The sequence below is a fragment of the Lagenorhynchus albirostris genome, chromosome 10 (genome assembly GCF_949774975.1).
Source record: "Lagenorhynchus albirostris chromosome 10, mLagAlb1.1, whole genome shotgun sequence".
Taxonomy (NCBI): Eukaryota; Metazoa; Chordata; class Mammalia; order Artiodactyla; family Delphinidae; genus Lagenorhynchus; species Lagenorhynchus albirostris.
In genome coordinates this window covers 32,361,378-32,380,092 of record NC_083104.1, presented here as the reverse complement: position 1 = coordinate 32,380,092, position 18,715 = coordinate 32,361,378, and the positions used below count along the sequence as shown (strand labels likewise).

The following is an 18,715-nucleotide window of genomic DNA, read 5'->3' as shown; positions in this document are numbered from 1 at the left end:
CTAGTCTTGACTAACTTGAGAAAATGCTCCTGGCAATAGTCTGCAAAGAAGCTGTCAGAACAATAACGTGAAAGCCAGTTACCGTTTCTGATGTGGTGTCTGGAAAGATGTCAACTGTGATTAGAGGGACATTTTCCTTCTGCAGCTGTCTCTGAAAGTGGAGGAGGGCCTCATCACAACCCCAAATTATAGGAGAGAGGTAAAGGGCCGCCAAACCCCAGGGACATGCAGGTATTCAGGGAATCCTTCCTTCAGCAGCACTATCATGTCCTGTCAAGTTTTGAGTAAAAAAGCAAAAGTTGTGATAAGCCACAAGTGGGCTGCAGGGAGGGGGAAAGGACTTTGTGCTAAATTTTCTAATCCTGAATTTTTGCTTCAAAGCCCATCCCAATCACTTTTATCCTGAGGTCTGAAACTGAGATCTGGATTTTGCAGAATCAAAGCATATTCATCCAGCATTTAATCCATTTCCCAGGAAATCAGTGTTTTACTAAGAGTAGAATTCTTTCATGTCCAGATCTTTCCTGGGCACTTCTAAGGCCTAATCCAGCACACAGGAAAAGCTCAACAAATGTTTGTTGACTGAAACACATGAACAAATGAATCCAAAATAGTGAATATAAAACTGCAGAATTTCTTTTCAGAAAGACCAAAACACCAAGATGTGCCATCCATAAAATTCCATTTTTGACTCTGGGACCCACAGTGTTTCTCATTTCTTGGCAATAGAAATCCAGGGACTTCCCTGGTGGTCCAGTGGCTAAGACTTCACGCTCCCAAGGCAGGGGGCCTGGGTTAGATCCCTGGTCAGAGGACTAGATCCCGCATGCACGCTGCAACTAAGAGTTCTCATGCCGCAGCTAAAGATCCCACATGCCACAACTGAGACCCGGAGCAGCATGCATGAATAAATAAATAAATAAATAAATAAATAATCCAGGAACAACAAGAGACTCAGATGAATGAATTTCACTCTATAGTTTCATTCATTCAACAAATATTTTATTGAGTACTTATTAGGTGCCAGGCACTGTGCAAGCTGCTGTAGATACATTGGTTAACAAAAGAGATATGGTCCCTGCCCTCAGAGGGGACAGAGACGATAAAACAATAAGCAAATAAAAAAGCTAGTTTTAGGGTGTACTAAGTGTTATGAAGAAAGTAGACCAGGGTAATATGAAAGCCTATGAAAGGTGGGGAGGGGTGAAACTACCGGAGAGAAAGGTCAGGGAAGCTTCTCAGAGAAGGAACATTTGAGATGACACCTAAGTGATGGGATGGAGCCAACCAAGCAAAGATGGGGATAGATGGGGAGTTAGAGCTCCTAAAGGCCCCTCATCATTAAAGGTTCAAGTTCTCTCCTTCCACACACAGTCCCTAATGCCTGTTCTGATTGGCCAGTGCCCATGGATGTGTGCTGGTTCCATACCTGGTGCCTGTTCTGATTGGCCAGCGTCCATGAACATGATTATGTGGAAGAACATCATCTCCTATTAATAAGAGAACTGTACTGAGGCAATTTTCTTTCAAGTTCATGAGAACTGTATTGAGGCAATTTTCTTTCAAGTTCATGAGAACTGTATTGAGGCAATTTTCTTTCATGTTCATGAGAACTGTACTGAGGCAATTTTCTTTCTCAGTTTATTTGAAGAGAAATTAAGGGTGAATAATTTTACTCATCTTTGTGTTATTGTTAGTCATGAACACGGTCCTGAATTTCTCAAGACTTGTTAGTGTCTGTAAGACCCTATGCAAAGTCAGGTCTGGTCTACTTTTTTTTTTAAAGGTTGGAAAAATTACTTTATGAAGCCTTAAGAAGCACTGAGTATAATTAAACTGTAGTCCAGAGTTAGATACAATTTAATATAGTTCAATTCCAAAATAAAAGTTATTGTAGGTGAGACCACGAAATTTCCTAACGTGATTTTAATGCGCTGCGTTAAATTTTCTAAAACAACTCAGAGGAACCAATATTTACAGTAGATGGAGTATTTATGAAAACTCTGGCATCACCTATATTATATACATGTATATATGTGAATATATATATAGAGAGAGAACCCAAGATTATATGAACTAGGAAACATATGTTGTATATTTCAACAGCAATACTAGAGTGCAGAATTTGAGACTAGGATTTATAACATGGGATTTGGAAAAGGAGCAGACATCTTGTTTTCAAAACCTGAAGTTTTTCTCAAGACCCAAGTCAACATTGTAACTGCCACAGAACAGGAAAAAGGGAAGCTTTTCTCGCTTCAATTGTTCATCTGCATCAGAAAGTCCAGGAGACAGGAACCACTGCAATAAGAAGGGAGTGAACAGGTTCTCCCAAAGGAAGACTATTACTTCATTATGCCTCCTGCCCTGGTCACCAGGAGCAAACTTTGCATTTCCCAACCTAATGCTTGGCAGCACCAACACGTTTCAGTAATGGTTCATCATAAACCCTGCATTCTCCATCTTCATGAAATAACCTTGTCTCCCATTGAATTTCCTTTCCCTTCCTTTCTTGGGCTTCTGCTCTCTGTCTTTCTTCAAGTCTATGCTTGGCTTCAGTTGCTGCATCAATGTCTCTGATTTTTAAGTTGAAAGTTACATCCTTCCAAAGGCAGTGGGTTTCGTACTCATTCTGATCTTCCAACTTCCTCACTTTCTTCTTGATTATAGGCAACTTCTTAGTATCTATAAAAACTACATTTTCCCCTGTTGAGTATTTTGCATACAGTACACCATTCCATTCCCCTTCAATTGAGCAGAAAGACTTCTTGTCATTTGGAGAAAAAATCTCAGCAGTAATTCTGTGCTTCTTGCCCCCATAGAAAGGTTTAGTGTGGAAGACGATATTGGCACTTTAGCCAGTTTTGGAACAATTAATATTGCATTCTCCACCTAGTTCCACCTAGGGCACTGTAAGGATAGACCTTCTGTAACCATTGGGGAATGTGAGAATGTAATGTTCATCAGGGTCTAGACACGAGACACAGCCCTGTCCTATGTTGTGCACCCCAACTGACATCCCAAGGAATTGTGATTTGGTCCAGATATGAGCACTGAATTGTATCTTCTTGTTAAAACACTCAGCATAAAAGGCTGAAACTGGTGGATCATGGTTATGCTATTCTTGGAAACCCAGGGAATTGGTCCTTCTGAAACTAGCTCCACATTCTCTTCAGTATCATTGGTAATGTCCAGTGATACTGAAGGATCTCACCCAAAATGGGGTTGTACGGCTTTTTGGCAACCGATCCTTTCCTTCCTGTGTGAAAGGCTGAGAGGTACCATTTTACAACCTGAACCATTCAGTCTCTGGCATCCTTCTGGTCACTAATACTCACAAACAGGTCCGGATGTGCAAAAAAGTCTGCATACATTTCTAAAAGAGATCTTCTTTCAAGAGTAAATGATGGAAGAACTACTTTAGTAAGATCCATTCCAAGTCTAACCTGTGACAACAGAACCATGATAACACTCTTGTGCTCTTCCACCAACCCTGCCTCCCCTTCATCATCTCTATCATCATGTGAATAGAAAAGGTCAGCATCACTTGTTCCATTGGACATGGAAGAATTAACTGATTCCGTGGTATCTGGGCGCTTTAGACTATTTCCTGAGCTGCTGTGTGTCAAGACTGAGGCAGAACCAGAGGAATCTATTAAGTGCTTTGGGGATGAGCCACTCTGATGGAATTCATCCGCATTATAGAATTCATCTTCACTGCTAGAATAAGAGAACTCTGGGACTGTGTTTGGAGACAAGCTGGCATGGCTTGGAGAAGTGAGACTGCTACTAGGTGGTGAGTGCTCACTGCCTGTACTGTTTGGTGTTGGAGTCTGATGATGTCCCAAGATAGTAGCTAATACAGGTCCAACTGGTAGAGAAGATGGACGCTGCTCTGACTTACACAACTGAGTGGGTTCTGGAGGTAAGACAGTCTGGGAGGGCATTGTGTTGATCACAGGTTCCAAGGGACTAGGTTGATATATTACATCCAAAGGATTAATAGTACTTTTAGTGATCTGCAGCAACACAATGCAGTGTTTAATTGATTCTACCATGCTATTTGCTGTCTCTTTGAGAGTTTCAATTTTCTTTCTCTGTTCATCGTCTTTGCAGTTGTGAAGTTTGTCATCAAAAAGCTTTAACTGTTCTATCAAGATCTGTAGGTAAGCATCAGCCTCTGTAAGTTTCTTATCAAAGTCTTGGACACTAGGAACAAATCCTGAATCCAAACCTCCGCAAGTAGCCGTCAAGCCAAGGCCCCCACCCTCTGTGCCTCCAGGGAAGGGAGCCGAGGGCTGCTTCTGGGCACCCCCTCTTCTCCCCCCTCTGCTGGATCACGAGGCTGATGCCTGGTCTACTTCTCGTCTCTAACTTCATTCCCTTTGCTCTGCTCTCCAACCTCCCATAATCCCAATTCCTCTTTCCCCATGTTTCCTCTGCCTGGAACCCTCTTTCCTCCCCCTTTTCTCTCAGCCAACTCCTCCTCATCCTTCAGATATCAGCTTGACATCCAAGATAGCTCCAAACCACATTAAATCTCCCAGTTATGGCCTCTCAGCCTCGTGTGCCTCCTCTTTGTTGTACTAACCCTATTAAAATGTTACCCTTGGGGCTTCCCTGGTGGCGCAGTGGTTGAGAGTCCGCCTGACGATGCAGGGGACTCGGGTTTGTGCCCCGGTCCAGGAAGATCCCACATGCCGTGGAGCGGCTGGGCCCGTGAGCCATGGCCGCTGAGCCTGCGCGTCCGGAGCCTGTGCTCCGCAACGGGAGAGGCTGCAACAGTGAGAGGCCCGCGTACCGCAAAAAAAAAAAAAAAAAAGTTACCCTTTACTTGTGTGATAACTTGGTTAACGTCTGTCTCCTCCCTCAAGCTAAGTTCAAAGAATGCGGAAACCAGATCAAGTTCACTTACTGTGGTACTTCTAGCGCATTCTGTTATGTGGGCACATAGAGTATACAGCTTTGCGGTCACCATCTTGAATCTCTTAACTTTTTTAACAAGGGACCTGAATTTTCATTTTTCACTGGCCCCTGCAAATTACGTGGTTGGTCTTGGGAAGGAAAGAATGTATAGGGGCTCTTCTGTGATGAATACTCATTCTGAGGCCACCATCCCTAAAAACCCAAAGCAAGTTTGACTACCAAGCATTGATTTGTTCAAATATTAAACAAATATTTATTGGACGTTATGTGCCCACATAGTGGAGCCCTGCTGAGTGCAGAGCTCTGTCCATGAAGGTGGCCCTCTTCCTGCCTTCCTCTTGGACTTCTTGATCCCATGCCAATTAAAGATGCTTCTGACTTCTTGTGGGATATATCTCACCCTAGACTTCACCACTCTCTGAACAATCTGTTGATAGGTTTCACAGGACAGGACCTCCTTGGCACGGGCCCAACCCTGAAGATAAGAAGTACTTTCCCCATTAGAACTTCAGTCCTGCCTTCAACCTGCCAATAAGACTCAGGCCAAAACAGAAGCTTCATCTTGCAGAAGTACTTTTTTAATCTCCCTAATTTTAAAGGCCTGGTTCACCTCAGGATATTGTAAAAGGTTTGCCAGAAAGTGGCTCTCTGAGTTTGGCAACACTTGCCTGCTGCGTTTTAGCCTGGGCTCATCACTGATGCATCAACAAACATTTACTTTCAGCAGCCACAGACTGACAGTGCTGCTCTACTCACTGGATATCTCAGATTGACAACCAATGGACAGATGCCACACAGTAAATTAAATTTACAGGCAAGTTTGGAAACACTAAGTTTGTTAGCAAATGGTAATACCATATTGAAAGAGGAACAGAAAAAATGGAAAACGATGTTACTCATCGGAACAGAGTATCACCAATATGTTAGGGAAAATGGCAGAGAGAGCTGAACACCAAGAATTTCAATATATTTTTGAACTTTAAAGAAAGAAAAGTGATGTTGCTTTACACCATTTGGATATATACCTTGGGGTACTGTTTCCCAAAGGATCAGTCTGGTACCTTGTGGCTTGTAAGATCATTTTAGGCAGTATGCTTACCAGCTGCCTTGGTTTGGGCTCCCCCCGAAGCAGATCCTGGGTAAAGATTTAGGTATAAGCTGTTCACGTGGGAGGTGATCCCCAGGAAGAACTGGTGGGGAGTGGGAAAGTGAGGTGGCAAAAGGAGGGAGGCCACAAAAAGTTGTAAAGCCACCAGGTTACAGCTGTGGGCAGCCGGAGTAAAACCCACTGGGCCCCCCCCCCCCGAGAGACTGTGTAAGACACACCTCATAATTTTCCACTAAGGGGTGGGGAGGTGGAAGTATTTAATCCACCAACTCCTGCCTCTCACTGATGGGGAGGGGCCGCTCGGGACGTTAACCCCCTTGGCTGGAAACCCCTGCAAGTTGAAGGACACAGGAAGTCATAAATGGGTCCAGGGGACTCTGGAGGTGATTTCTGGAGTGAGCCTAGGCAATATGAGTGGGGCATTGGGAGAGTCTGCTCTGACAGGCTTTACCCAGCAGCAGATCACGTAGGAAAGTTACCATGTTTTTAATTCACTGTCCATTCTCAGTCCATCAGACTGGGGCTACCTCACCTTTAACACCCACCCAGTGCTTACCAACCTCAATCTTTCCCTCTCTCCAGGGTGCGAAGAGACTCGGGCAACAGCATCTAGCTAGAATTTAGTTACTCTGTTTTGTGGGTATCTATTTATCTTAATACCTATATTCAAATTTGGGCCAGCATACTGGTTTTACATTATAATAATACAACCTTTCCATTAAAGATAACTATAAGGGAAAAACTGTCGGTCTGTAGAAAACTATTAAGTGTTTTACAATGTTAAGGGCTATGGTAAAAGATGATTCATAAATGAGTGAGGTTTAGGAAACACTCTCTTTGTGGAAACTCCCTCTCATAACTGTCACACAAAGTAACTGGCCCACGATCTTGCTGCTCCTGACAAGTACAGAAAAAGTGACACTCTGTTGCCCTCTTCCCTGGAATGAGTGAAAAGAGACTCCTACCCCACCCACCCCCCCAACACATGCCCGTCCTTTCTGGAGAAGATCTGTAGCCCTCCATCTGCCCAGTCATGGATTAAAAATGAAATTTGTATCTAACAGGTCTAACTTTAGCCACAGGAAACAGGAGCACTTGGGGGACCCAAAGGGTTAGCCAAGCTTTGTTAAAGGATGGGCACATTATCTTTTCTGAACCTTCTTCCTTCCCCTTTTTGGGAGGGGAGGGGTGGAGGCTAAGCTTTGGGGAGTGATCGGGAAGTGAGGCCTGTTGGATCTGTTTCCTGGTCAGCTGTGTGGGAGGTTTTACTGTTGTCACTGTCTGCCTCTCAAACTTATGCTACATATCATTAGGACCAAGTGATGCCCACTTTAGAGTATACTATAAAAAATATTTTGATGACGAAAATCACTCAAATGAGGAATTAAAAAACCCTCTATGTTGAAAATGTCTAGACACCTTGACCACAAATACGAAATGCTTCTGTGAAGAAAACCTAAGTAGTTTTTAAAACTTAAAACTTTTTAAACTTTTTTAAACTTTTTAAAACTTACATTTGTATATATTTTCTAGCTTATTTGTATATATTTTTGTATATATTTTCTATTTGTATATATTTTCTAGCTTACTTACAATGTGCACAATTTATAGGTCTGCTTTATAAATTTTCATCAGAAGTTGCCAGATCACAAGTGTTGTTACTCTCTGATCTGATGCATAAGTAGCAAAATAGAGAACAATTATCCAGTGGTTACCTATTTTTTAAGGTCACCGAACTAACTGTATGACCTTAGGCATTTCACATTCCTGCTCTGGATCTCAGTTTCGTTATCTGTAAGACGAGGGCATTGGACCAGGTGACCTCCAAAGTTTCCTTGTAACATTGTATGCGTGTATGACAACACGTAGCCAAGGAGATTGCTGGGTAAGGGGCGGGGGGAATGAGAATGGCAGAGATTGGGAAACACTTTCTAGAAGTAAATATGATATTCTGTTTTTGCCTCAAAGTCACAGATGACAATAATCGTAGCTGTAAATTATGGTTTTGAAACACAATGTCTGTGTCCAGATTCCAGCACAGCCCAGAGCACTACACAAAGAAGGTGACCCACCAATGTGTGTTGAATGAGTGGACAAAGGCACCTTCCCTGAATATCTTTTGAGGACTCAAGCCTAATGCCCGATTATTTACAACAGCCAAGATATAGAAACAACCTAAGTGCCCATCAATGGATGAGTGGATCAAGAAGATATGTGTGTGTGTGTGTGTGTGTGTGTGTCTGTGTGTGCGGTTAAAATAACAAGATGCCATTTCACATCCGTCCATCAGATTGGCAAAATTAAAAGCCTGACAATACTAAGGGTTGGAGAAATGAGGATTCTCATCCAAGGCTACAGGGAGAGTTACAGACTGGAGAGTAACTTGACAGCTTCCAGTCAAGCTGAGGATAGGCATGTTTTCCTGCCCAGCAACCCACTTTTAAGGACATAGTCTAGCGTAATTCTTGCAGGTGGTGGGCACTTAGAGGCCTGTACTTGAGGGATGCTCAGGATGTTTGTAAAAGCAAAAGACTGGACATAACGGAAATATCTTGTAGTACGTAGATGGAGTATAGGACATGCACCAACATTTCCATCAGTGAAAACCCATCCATCAATCAGGTTCCTCCTCTCACACATGCCTGCCCAGACCATTACATTGCGCTTGGATATGCAAAACACACATCAGCTCCAACACTGCTAGTTCATGCCTCCCACCTGACTCATGTTTGGATAGCTGCATTTGTTTCCCTATAGTTTATTTTGATCCAACCAGAATTACAAGCACACAGGGCCTCCTTGCTTCTAGACTAGTGGTTCTCAAAATTTTTGGTCTCAGGACCCCTTTATACTTTTAAAAATTATTGAGGGCCCCAAGAGCTTTTGTTTATGTTGGTTATATCAATATTTGTAGTATTAGAAAATAAAATTAAGAATTAAAAACTTTCTTTCTTTTAAAAAGTAATGAGTGTATTATTACTTCTTAATCTAATTATCACATTTTAATGAAAATTAACTATATTTTCCAAAACAGAAAACGTAGGGAGAAAAGCAGCATTGCTTCATACTTTTATAACTCTCTTTAATGGCTGGCTGCACAGAAGACAGCTGGATTCACATATCTGCTTCTGTAATGAATCTGTTGTGGTGTGTTATTTTGGTTGATGCATACGAAGAAAATCTGTTCTGTATTTACGTAGTTAGTACTTTCCAGGTCTCAGGAACTCCTTGGATCACACTTTAGAACCACTGTTTTAAATCACCCTACATTCTGCCAAAAGTTGTCTTTCACACAAACACAATCATGTCATTTCCCAGCGTGAATGGCTGCCTATGGCTCATAAAGTTAAGTCCGAATTCTGCACAAAAACCCTTCCCATTTAGCCAATCTCGTGTCTGTCCAAACTCCACTACTGCTCTACTTTATATACTGGTACTCTACCCACCTCCGGGTACACACGCATGCCTGTCCTGTTCTGCTTGTTCGTGCCTCTGAGCCTCAGCTTTCCTCCTGCTAAGACTCCTGTGTATCTCTTGTAACCCCGTCCAAAGGTCACCTCCTCTAGGAAGCCTTCTCTGATTCACCCTTCCCTTGGAGTTTACTTTTTTGTGTTTTAAATACTTATTTTTTGAATAAGTAATTGAAGTGCATTGGATTAAATTCCAAAAGGGTATGCTGTACAATAGTAAGTAGACTTCTTTCCCACATCCATCCCTTCCTCTCCCAGGAGGCAACCATTGTGATTGGTTCCTTCTACATTTTTCCAGAGCTGCTCTAGACGTAAATAGGCTAGTCATTTCTTTTACCCAAATGGCATCATACTATATGCACTGCTCTACACTTGCTTAACATTATAGCTTGGACATCAAATTAAAATTGGCCTCATTTTTTCAACAGTTGAAGATTACGTTTTTAAAATGTACTATAGCTTATTTATTCAGCCCCCCCATTAACTGGATACGTATGTGGTTTCCAACCTTTGCTGCAGCAAATATCCTTCTATAGAAATCAATCTACACATGTGAGAGACTCTGTGACATTAATATCCAGGAGTGAAACTGCTGGGTGCAAGGGAATGTATATTTGTAAGTTTGATAAACATTGTCAAATTGTCCTCTATAAAGACTATTCTAATTTATACTCCCACTGCCATGCATGAGAGGTCCTATTACCCTTGCCAAGCAGTGTTATCCAACTTTTCAATCTCCGTCAATGTGGCAGATGAAAAATGATACCTTGATTAAGTTTAAATTGATATTTCTCTAACAAGATCAAATCTCTAGAGCTATGCTATCCAGTATGGTAGCCACTAGATACATGTGGCTGTTTAAATTTAAATTTTAATTAATTAAAATTAAATAACATTTAAAACTCAGCTCCTCAGCTGCACTAGCCTCATGTGAAGTGCTCACTAGTCATCTGTGGCTAGTGGCCTCTGTGTGAGACAGTGCAGATACAAAACATTACTATCACTGTAAAAAGTTCTACTGGACGGTGCTGCTCTACTGCACTGTCCAATGGCTACCATGAGCACACATGTGGGTACTGAGCACATGAAATGTGGCTAAGCTGAAGTGAGGTGTGCTCTAAGTAGATAATACACACTGGATTTCAAAGACTTAGTATGAAAAAAAGAATGCAAAATGTCTCCATAATAATTTTTTATGTTGATTATATGTTGAAATGCTAATATTTTGATATACTGGGTTAAATAAATCATTAAATTAATTTCATCTGTTTCTTTTTACCTCTTTTTTTTTCTTTTCACCTCTTTTAATGTGGCTATTAGGAAATTTAAATGTACACATGTGTCTCACATTCTGTTTCTATTGGACAATGCTGCTCCAGAGGGCACAGTGCGCTCTTAAGACCTGGATTTTAGCATTTTTCCTTTTACACAGAAATAAGTGTAGCTACTATTGCTATAAAGAAAAACAGACTCTTTGGAATCTCTTTTTCCTCCTAGCCCTTCCCTGCCCCATGCAGACAGGGTGGGCAACAAAAGGAGAAAGGGCGGCAATGATCTTGATGACGAACAATCAGCCCTGAAACAAACCAGTACACTTCCCACCTGGGCGGCCACAGGCAGGAACCAGTGGCATCGCTGACCCCGAGCAGGGCCTGATTTCCTGGTGGCTGTTAAAACAATGTACCAGAGAACAAAGTGCCTTCAAAACTAATAATAGAAGAATGGCTCCAAATAAGATTTCCAGGACTCTGCGGGAACAAATTCCTCCCCTGCACCGACCCTAACCCACCTTCCACCCCTTGGCTTGACCTGGCCCCTTGGCTTGGCCTGGCCCCTTGGCCTGACAAATGTCCTGTCCCAGCCCCAAACCCCCTGCATTCTCAGCAGTCTGTACACACAGACTGAGGGACAGAGTGGAAAGGGGAGACCCAGAGAAAGAGGTGGGCGGCAAGGGCTCTGCCCTAAAGGGCTGACGCGACAATGGTTCTATGGTTGAGACATGGCATATATGTTTCCGTCATCTGTGTCTTTAGCTTTGGCTATGAAGGTCAAGAAAACAGTTTTCACCCTTGGATGGGCACTGGCAAAGAAGGATGGGTGGACCAGTTTGTGCCCTGGCACTGACGTCTTTTTGCCTGTGAGACAGGGTTTTGTTAGTAGGCAAGAAACACGAATGGCAGTTAGGTATAAACAGTCCATGATAGTTGCCACCATGATTAAAGAATACTATCTATTGTAGTAAACTCAAACTATATCTAGGTAGAATTTTTTTTAATGTTCAATTACCTTTTATTCTACTAAATAAACCAGTTTTAACATTTCAGTGTATATTCTTTCAGACTACAAAATTGTGTATGTTACATACAATGATATAAACATGCTGTTTTATCATGTTTCATCTCACTCAAAAATAAATATAGTTCTTCCATGTTAAGAAAAAAAAAAGAAAGAAAACCGTTTTGCAACATGATCCGTCAACTTGATAGATCAGAACATTTTCTATCCAGGTACTGAGGGAATGAGACCTAATTTTATCTGAGCATAAGTCATCTGCTTGGAGGAAAACATTATTTTATTACCATTACCATCATCATCATGGTCATCATCATCATTAGCAGTGTGCCTTTGAACAAGTGAAATAACCTCTCTGGGTCTCAGTTGTATCATCTATAAAATATATGAGCTTTCCTATCTCATCCAGTCAGAAAGTTCTGTGACTCTATGCACATGCAAATGAACTATCACCAACATCTTCATTCTCATTCTCTCGCTGCTTTAAAACACACTCATTGGCCACATCTTCTTTATCCGATGAGTGTCTTTTAAAGCAGTGAGAGAATGAGAATGAAGGTGTCGGTGATAGTTCATTTGCATGTGCATAGAGTCACAGAACTTTCTGACTGGATGAGATAGGAAAGCTCATATATTTTATAGATGATACAACTGAGACCCAGAGAGGTTATTTCACTTGTTCAAAGGCACACAGCTAATGATGATGATGATCATCGGATGAATGGATAAAGAAGATGTGGCACATATATACAATGGAATATTACTCAGCCATAAAAAGAAACGAAATTGAGCTACGTATAATGAGGTGGATAGACCTAGAGTCTGTCAGACAGAGTGAAGTAAGTCAGGAAGAGAAAGACAAATACCGTATGCTAACACATATATATGGAATTTAAGAAAAAAAAATGTCATGAAGAACCTAGGGGTAAGACAGGAATAAAGACACAGACCTACTAGAGAACGGACTTGAGGATATGGGGAGGGGGAAGGGTGAGCTGTGACAAAGCGAGAGAGAGGCAGGACATATATACACTATTTTACCAAACATACGGTAGATAGCTAGTGGGAAGCAGCCGCATAGCACAGGGAGATCAGCTCGGTGCTTTGTGACCGCCTGGAGGGGTGGGATAGGGAGGGTGGGAGGGAGGGAGACGCAAGAGGGAAGAGATATGGGAACATATGTATATGTATAACTGATTCACTTTGTTATAAAGCAGAAACTAACACACAATTGTAAAGCAATTATACCCCAATAAAGATGTAAAAAAAAAAAAAGACACTCATTGGTCAACCAATATGAGTTAGACCCTGAGCCTGACACTGGCATACAAATATGGAAAAACGCTTCTTCCACTGGATGAAGTGTTTAAGAGATGGAATGGAAGAGAAGAGGGTGGGGATGGAATGAATCATTAGAGCAGAGTTCTTTACCTGGGGCCAGGGGTCTGCACAGACATTTTAACAACTATGTGCAGTTTTCTAAAGAGAACATTCCAAGATGCATGTGACCTCAAGAAGGCAGGGGGCTAGTGATGTAAAGAAACTATGAGAGGCTAATTACCACACTAAATTCTAGTCCATGGTGGGTGCCTGAAGAGTTAGCACCCAAGACAGTGCACAAGGTGTACATGGGGATAAACACACAAGGGATTTGAACCGGAGCCTCTTTGGTGCAAAGCCCGCCTCTTTCCCCTCACATCAGGGATAATCTGTTTACATTCGCCTTCTCCCTGCTGCTGTGCCTTTACCAGTGCTCCCCTTGCTCACATCAGAAGATTACAAGCATTTAACAGGCCAAGACAGTATCCCACTTGTTTGACCTGGGATGACTGTACTTGCCCAAAGCAGGGTGGGGGGGGATTTGAGGGGGAGAGTTAGGAGGAGAGAATGAGATAACCCATGTGAAACACTCATCACTAGTTAGCATCTCAAAGGTACTAGCAGGTATTCATTCATAGAATATTTATTTAGAACCTAATACATGCCAGCCCTTAGGTTAGACGTTTTCATCATCTTCATCACTTATTAGTACCATATTTATCTCCCCCAACATGGCAGAGTACTCCACATAGTAGTCACTCAATAAATGTAGGTTGAGTGAGTAAATAGTGATGATCTCTGTGGTATATTAATTTATTCTTCAGCAAACTTTTATGCCCTTCCCTGACCTCCATGGCTTGGTACTATGACTTGCTCTGGCCAGTGGAACATGGGTAGACAGGACAATGTACCAATTCTGAGCCTAGGCCTTAAGAGACATTACGTATTGCTGCTTGCTCCTCTGGAATCTTCTGACCTGCATAGGAGAAGAATATACACTTGGGTAGCTAAGGGACCTGAATGGGGCAGACCACGCAGCCAACCTGCACACCTGTGAGCATAAGAATAAATGCTTGCTACTGTTTGCTACTGAGTTTGGGGTAGTTGTTACTCAGCGAAAGCTGACTGAGATATACTCTTTTACCCACACCCAGGCAGAGAGTGGCCCTGGCTTCTCTTATGGTGGGATTTCAGCAGTTGGGTCATTTTGTGGCTCCCCCTACCCCGTTTTCTCTAGGTTGGTAATGCCCCATTTAGAGAAGACAGCAGGGGCTACAAAGACCCATATTTTGGCCATCTTGGCACCTGGCACAGAGTCAGGCACAAAGCTGGTTCTCAGGCAGTGTCTGATATATGAAAGGATGGGCTGACTGTTCATTCTGGTGAGAGGAGCCCTGTCAGAATCACAGCAGGCAGCAACTTGGGCCTCAGATGCTCAGAGCCACTGGCTCTGCAGTCCTCACTGTGGGAAGTGGACCTGGTGGTGACACAATATCATTGCAGACCATATGCAGTAGACCAAGGTGTATTTATTATAATGTGTTTTAGGAAACATATTATGATGTTTAGTGACTTTAGGGCTCTTACTACTTAGGATGAACCTAAGGTCAAAACAAAACAAAACAACTAGACAATTTAAAGAAAAACAGTAAGTGAAAAATAACAGTAAAAGTGGTATGTGGATATGGGAAACATGACCGAAGTTTAGGAAACACTGATCCTATTCAAGTCTCATTTTCCTACAAATCACAATCACAATCATAGCTAGTATTTTTGAACATTATCATAGAATGCACTGTTTTAAGAGTTTCACAGATATTATTTTATAAACTTTTCATAGTATTGGAAGCAGATATTATATCATCTCCATTTCACAGGTGAGGTAACTAAGGCCCAGAAGGAAAAGTAAAGAACTTGCCCAAGGTCAAGTGGCAGTGAGGGTGTGAACTCAAGAGTATCAACCTCCAGGATGCAGCTATGTCTGTCTCTATTGGAGAACCTGGTACCCAGGGAAGTTCAGCATTGCCCAAGGTTAATGCAAAACCTAGAACCCCAAACTCCTGACTCCCAGACCAGTGCTCTCATCCCTGCTCCATGAGGAACACTGTGGTGAGAACACCTGGGGCTTATGGCAGGGGGTGAGTGGGGTCTGCTAGAGACAAGGGAGAGAAGTGGTAAATGCCACAAGGAAGATTTGGGAGGGAAGAGATGGGGACATAAAGAAGGCTGCCAAACAGAGGCAGGGGCTCAAGGGATGCAGAAAAGCTAGACTACGGACAAAGTTATTCAGAAAAAGAGGGCTGACAGAGCAAGGGTTGGCGCACAGGGGCTGCTTTCTGAACTCCTCCCAAGAGACCCACCCACTGTGGCTTCCCTAAGTGACATCCACATAGTCTATATTTAGGTCCTAAAGTCACCCATTGTTTCTCTCCCGGTGGACACTCGGGGTCACCACCCTGACCTCGCACTTTCCGAATCATACCACTGAGTGCTCCGTCAAGACAAGCCTTTTTTAGGATCTGGTTTGAATCAACTTCCCCTTCAATGGCTCCCACTTGGCATTCTGGGAAAGCTGTAAAAATATGGCTGGAATCAGGACTTTAAAATGAAGTATTGACTTTTCTGTGTAATATGCTGCTTTCTTCCCTCCACAAAATCAAATCAGGGCATATTTAACTCAGGATATAAGATGTTTCACAGCCCTATTGTTGCTGAGCCCTTACACACTAATGATTCATTTCTCTGGGAGCCACCAACAGCTATGGTCAATAAGACCTGGGACGTGGGTCATGTTCACTGAGTGCGGAATCTGTGCTAGGCACTGTCTTGAATCACTTCATTTATTCCTCATGACAACCCTATATGGTAGGCACTATTTTATTTTAATATTTATTTATTTATTTAGGCTGTGCCAGGTCTTCACTGTGGCACACGGGATCTTCATTGTGGCATGAGGGATCTTTAGTTGCGGCATACGGACTCCTTAGTTGCGGCATGCATGTGGGATCTAGTTCCCCGACCAGGGATTGAACCCAGGCCCCCTGCATTGGGAGCACGGAGTCTTACCCACTAGACCACCAGGGAAGTCCCAGTAGGCACTATTTATTATCCCCATTTAACAAGGAGATTCAGAGAGGTTTGGTAACATGCCTGGGACTGCATGCCTAGTAAGAGGCAAAGCTGGCACTCAAATCTACATCTACATCTATGTGGTTCTAAAACCCATGCCCGTAACTGTTACACTCTGCCATTCCTCCACAGATACAGAGCTATCTTGATCAAATCTCCGAAGATGGATTTGTGAGAACTTTAAAGGGTTTCTCCCTTCCCATTCTCTCCTTCCACATCCAGCTACCAACTGCCTTTCCCACACCCAAACTCAACTCCCCCAGATCCTTTCTTTAGAGACCCTCGGACCCAAGAAATAAAAATTCATTCAATAATATTTTCAAGAGCAGAATAAAGGTCAACAGCCAGCCGGCCAATTACAGTTTGAGCTCCAGTCCATATCCTCGGGAAATCTGTACGTAAAAGCACTTATTAAATCATTTGACTTTGCAACAGGGATATGAGAACTATTTTTGACTTTTTCTCAAAAAGTCATACCTTAGACCCGTATCAGAGCTAAAATGAGTTTAGAGATATCTCTGTTTGACAGGTGGGAAACTGAGTCCAGAGAAGGCAGTGACTTGTCTTAGATGCCTCTTGTATAGGCGCTAATTGGACCGAGGCAAACATCCACCAAAATGAGCTGATTTGTCAAAGGATTGGAAAGCAAGTGTTACTGAAGATGCTGCACTTGATAGGAGATATAAGAAGGGCCCTGTCATTAAAATCATCATGTGTGCTATGGCTATGAATGTCATTTCTGGCTCCATTCTGCCTGAGCTTGAAGCCTGATCCACTACTAACCAGCTAGGAGACCATAGGCAAAGTATTTACCCTCTCTGCATCCCAGTTCTACCATTTGCAAAGTGGAGGTAATAATAACAGCCAACCCCTACAGTGTTGTAAGACTTTCATGAGCTAATGCAAGTAACATGAAAAGTATCTAATAAACGTCAGCTATTATTGTAATATTTTTAATTAATGCTGCATTAACTATCCCTGAAGTGTAGTAAATCATTTAAAATGTTGCCAATTTCCATATCTCAAATGATCAGAAATTATTCTTTATCAGGTGAGCAAATAGCTAGGTGAGTGAGATGGGAAAGGAGAAAGACAGTGAAACCACTCAAATCACATGAAAAGATGTCTATAATGGCCATGTACAAGAGTTGGAATTTGTATTGCAAACATCAGTTTCAGAAACATAATTCTGATGAAAGAAACAGAAAAAGCAATGGGTATTTTCTTTAAAAAATAACTTTGGCTTATCCAAAACCTATCCACAAACAAACAAACAAATAAAAGGGACAGAGAGAGAGAGTAAGCTTCAGGGCTCCTAATCATTCTTCAGTCCATAGAAACATAACATTTCCAGCTGCTCCTTCCAAAATGACCCAAACAGGCACCAATACTTTTAACGAGAAAACCAGTGAGTCTGAGTCTCCCCTGATATTATCTGACTTCATTTTCCCAATGATGAACACCTTCAAAACACCAGAATATTAAGGAAACCTACAAAACAGTTGCTTCACAAAGAATGAACTTCCAAAACGGGGTTTAGCCATCTTCCAATCCAAAGAAGAAAAGGTCTTGGAAATCCACTTTGCTATTTAACACACACACACACACACACACACACACACACACACACACACACTTACTTTTTCCTTCCCATTTAATGAAAACAGGTCTCTTAAAAAGATTAAAATACTGGCACCGTGGAGCAAAGAATGAAAGTCCCCCTACCCTTGCTCTCCTCCAATCACAGATGCTAAAGGAAGCGCTGACAGCTAGGCACTCCACTTAACACACCATCTCCACCAAGCACAACCATTTGTGGTCTTAAACACAACCACACAGCTCTTTTCTGATTCATAGTACAGTGAGGCAGAAGTGTGCCTCCCTCATCCCAGGTGTTCTTGGCGGCTCCCTGCTCACTTTCTTGGGAGACGCAGACAGCTGCATCCTCCCATACCTCAGCTCCTGGCATGGCCCAGCCAGGCTTGGGTGGGAGTTGGGAGCGGGTGTCTCCCTGGTCCAGCTGCAAAGGAGCTTACCTGAGCATGAACAAAGAAGCAACACCACACCATGGGGCGCTCCGACCTCATCCACCTGGAGTCCCCCGCCCCTAACTGCGGCAGAGCCCTTCGGACGGGATTCTCTGAGCAGAGCAGAGCATGGTTTCCCTCAAGGAACTCCTCCCCACTACTTGGGCTGCCTGACAGGAAGTGACAGGGGGCCATAAGTTACATTGTCAGAAGCTGAGAACCACACCAGCCCAGAGCTCCCCACCTCCGGCGGTTTCCTTGCCGCCTGCTGTTGCTGCTTTTTCAGAGCGCTCTGCCTTCTGGCATTCAAAGGCACACCAGAAATCCAGTTTCTGGCTGACAATCCCCAGCCTGTAAGAAACAAACAATGCTTACTGGGTCCCCACCTAAATGCCATGCTTGGCATTCTGGCAGCTCTAAAGTGTTCACTGCCAGGATATCAT

General features: G+C 42.7%; 1 protein-coding gene and 1 pseudogene across 1 annotated transcript in view; both read right to left on the bottom strand.

Moving 5' to 3' along the window:
- ARHGEF3 (Rho guanine nucleotide exchange factor 3) overlaps positions 1–18,405 on the bottom strand; it is a 175,898-nt gene extending 157,493 nt beyond the window's left edge. The window contains exon 1 of the mRNA XM_060161549.1: positions 18,282–18,405. Coding sequence (XP_060017532.1) covers positions 18,282–18,332 — 51 coding nt within the window. The 5' untranslated portion in view covers positions 18,333–18,405. The remainder of the gene's footprint in view (positions 1–18,281) is intronic.
- LOC132526906 (oxysterol-binding protein-related protein 9-like) lies at positions 2,308–4,241 on the bottom strand (annotated as a pseudogene).
- Positions 18,406–18,715: the final 310 nt, after the last annotated feature.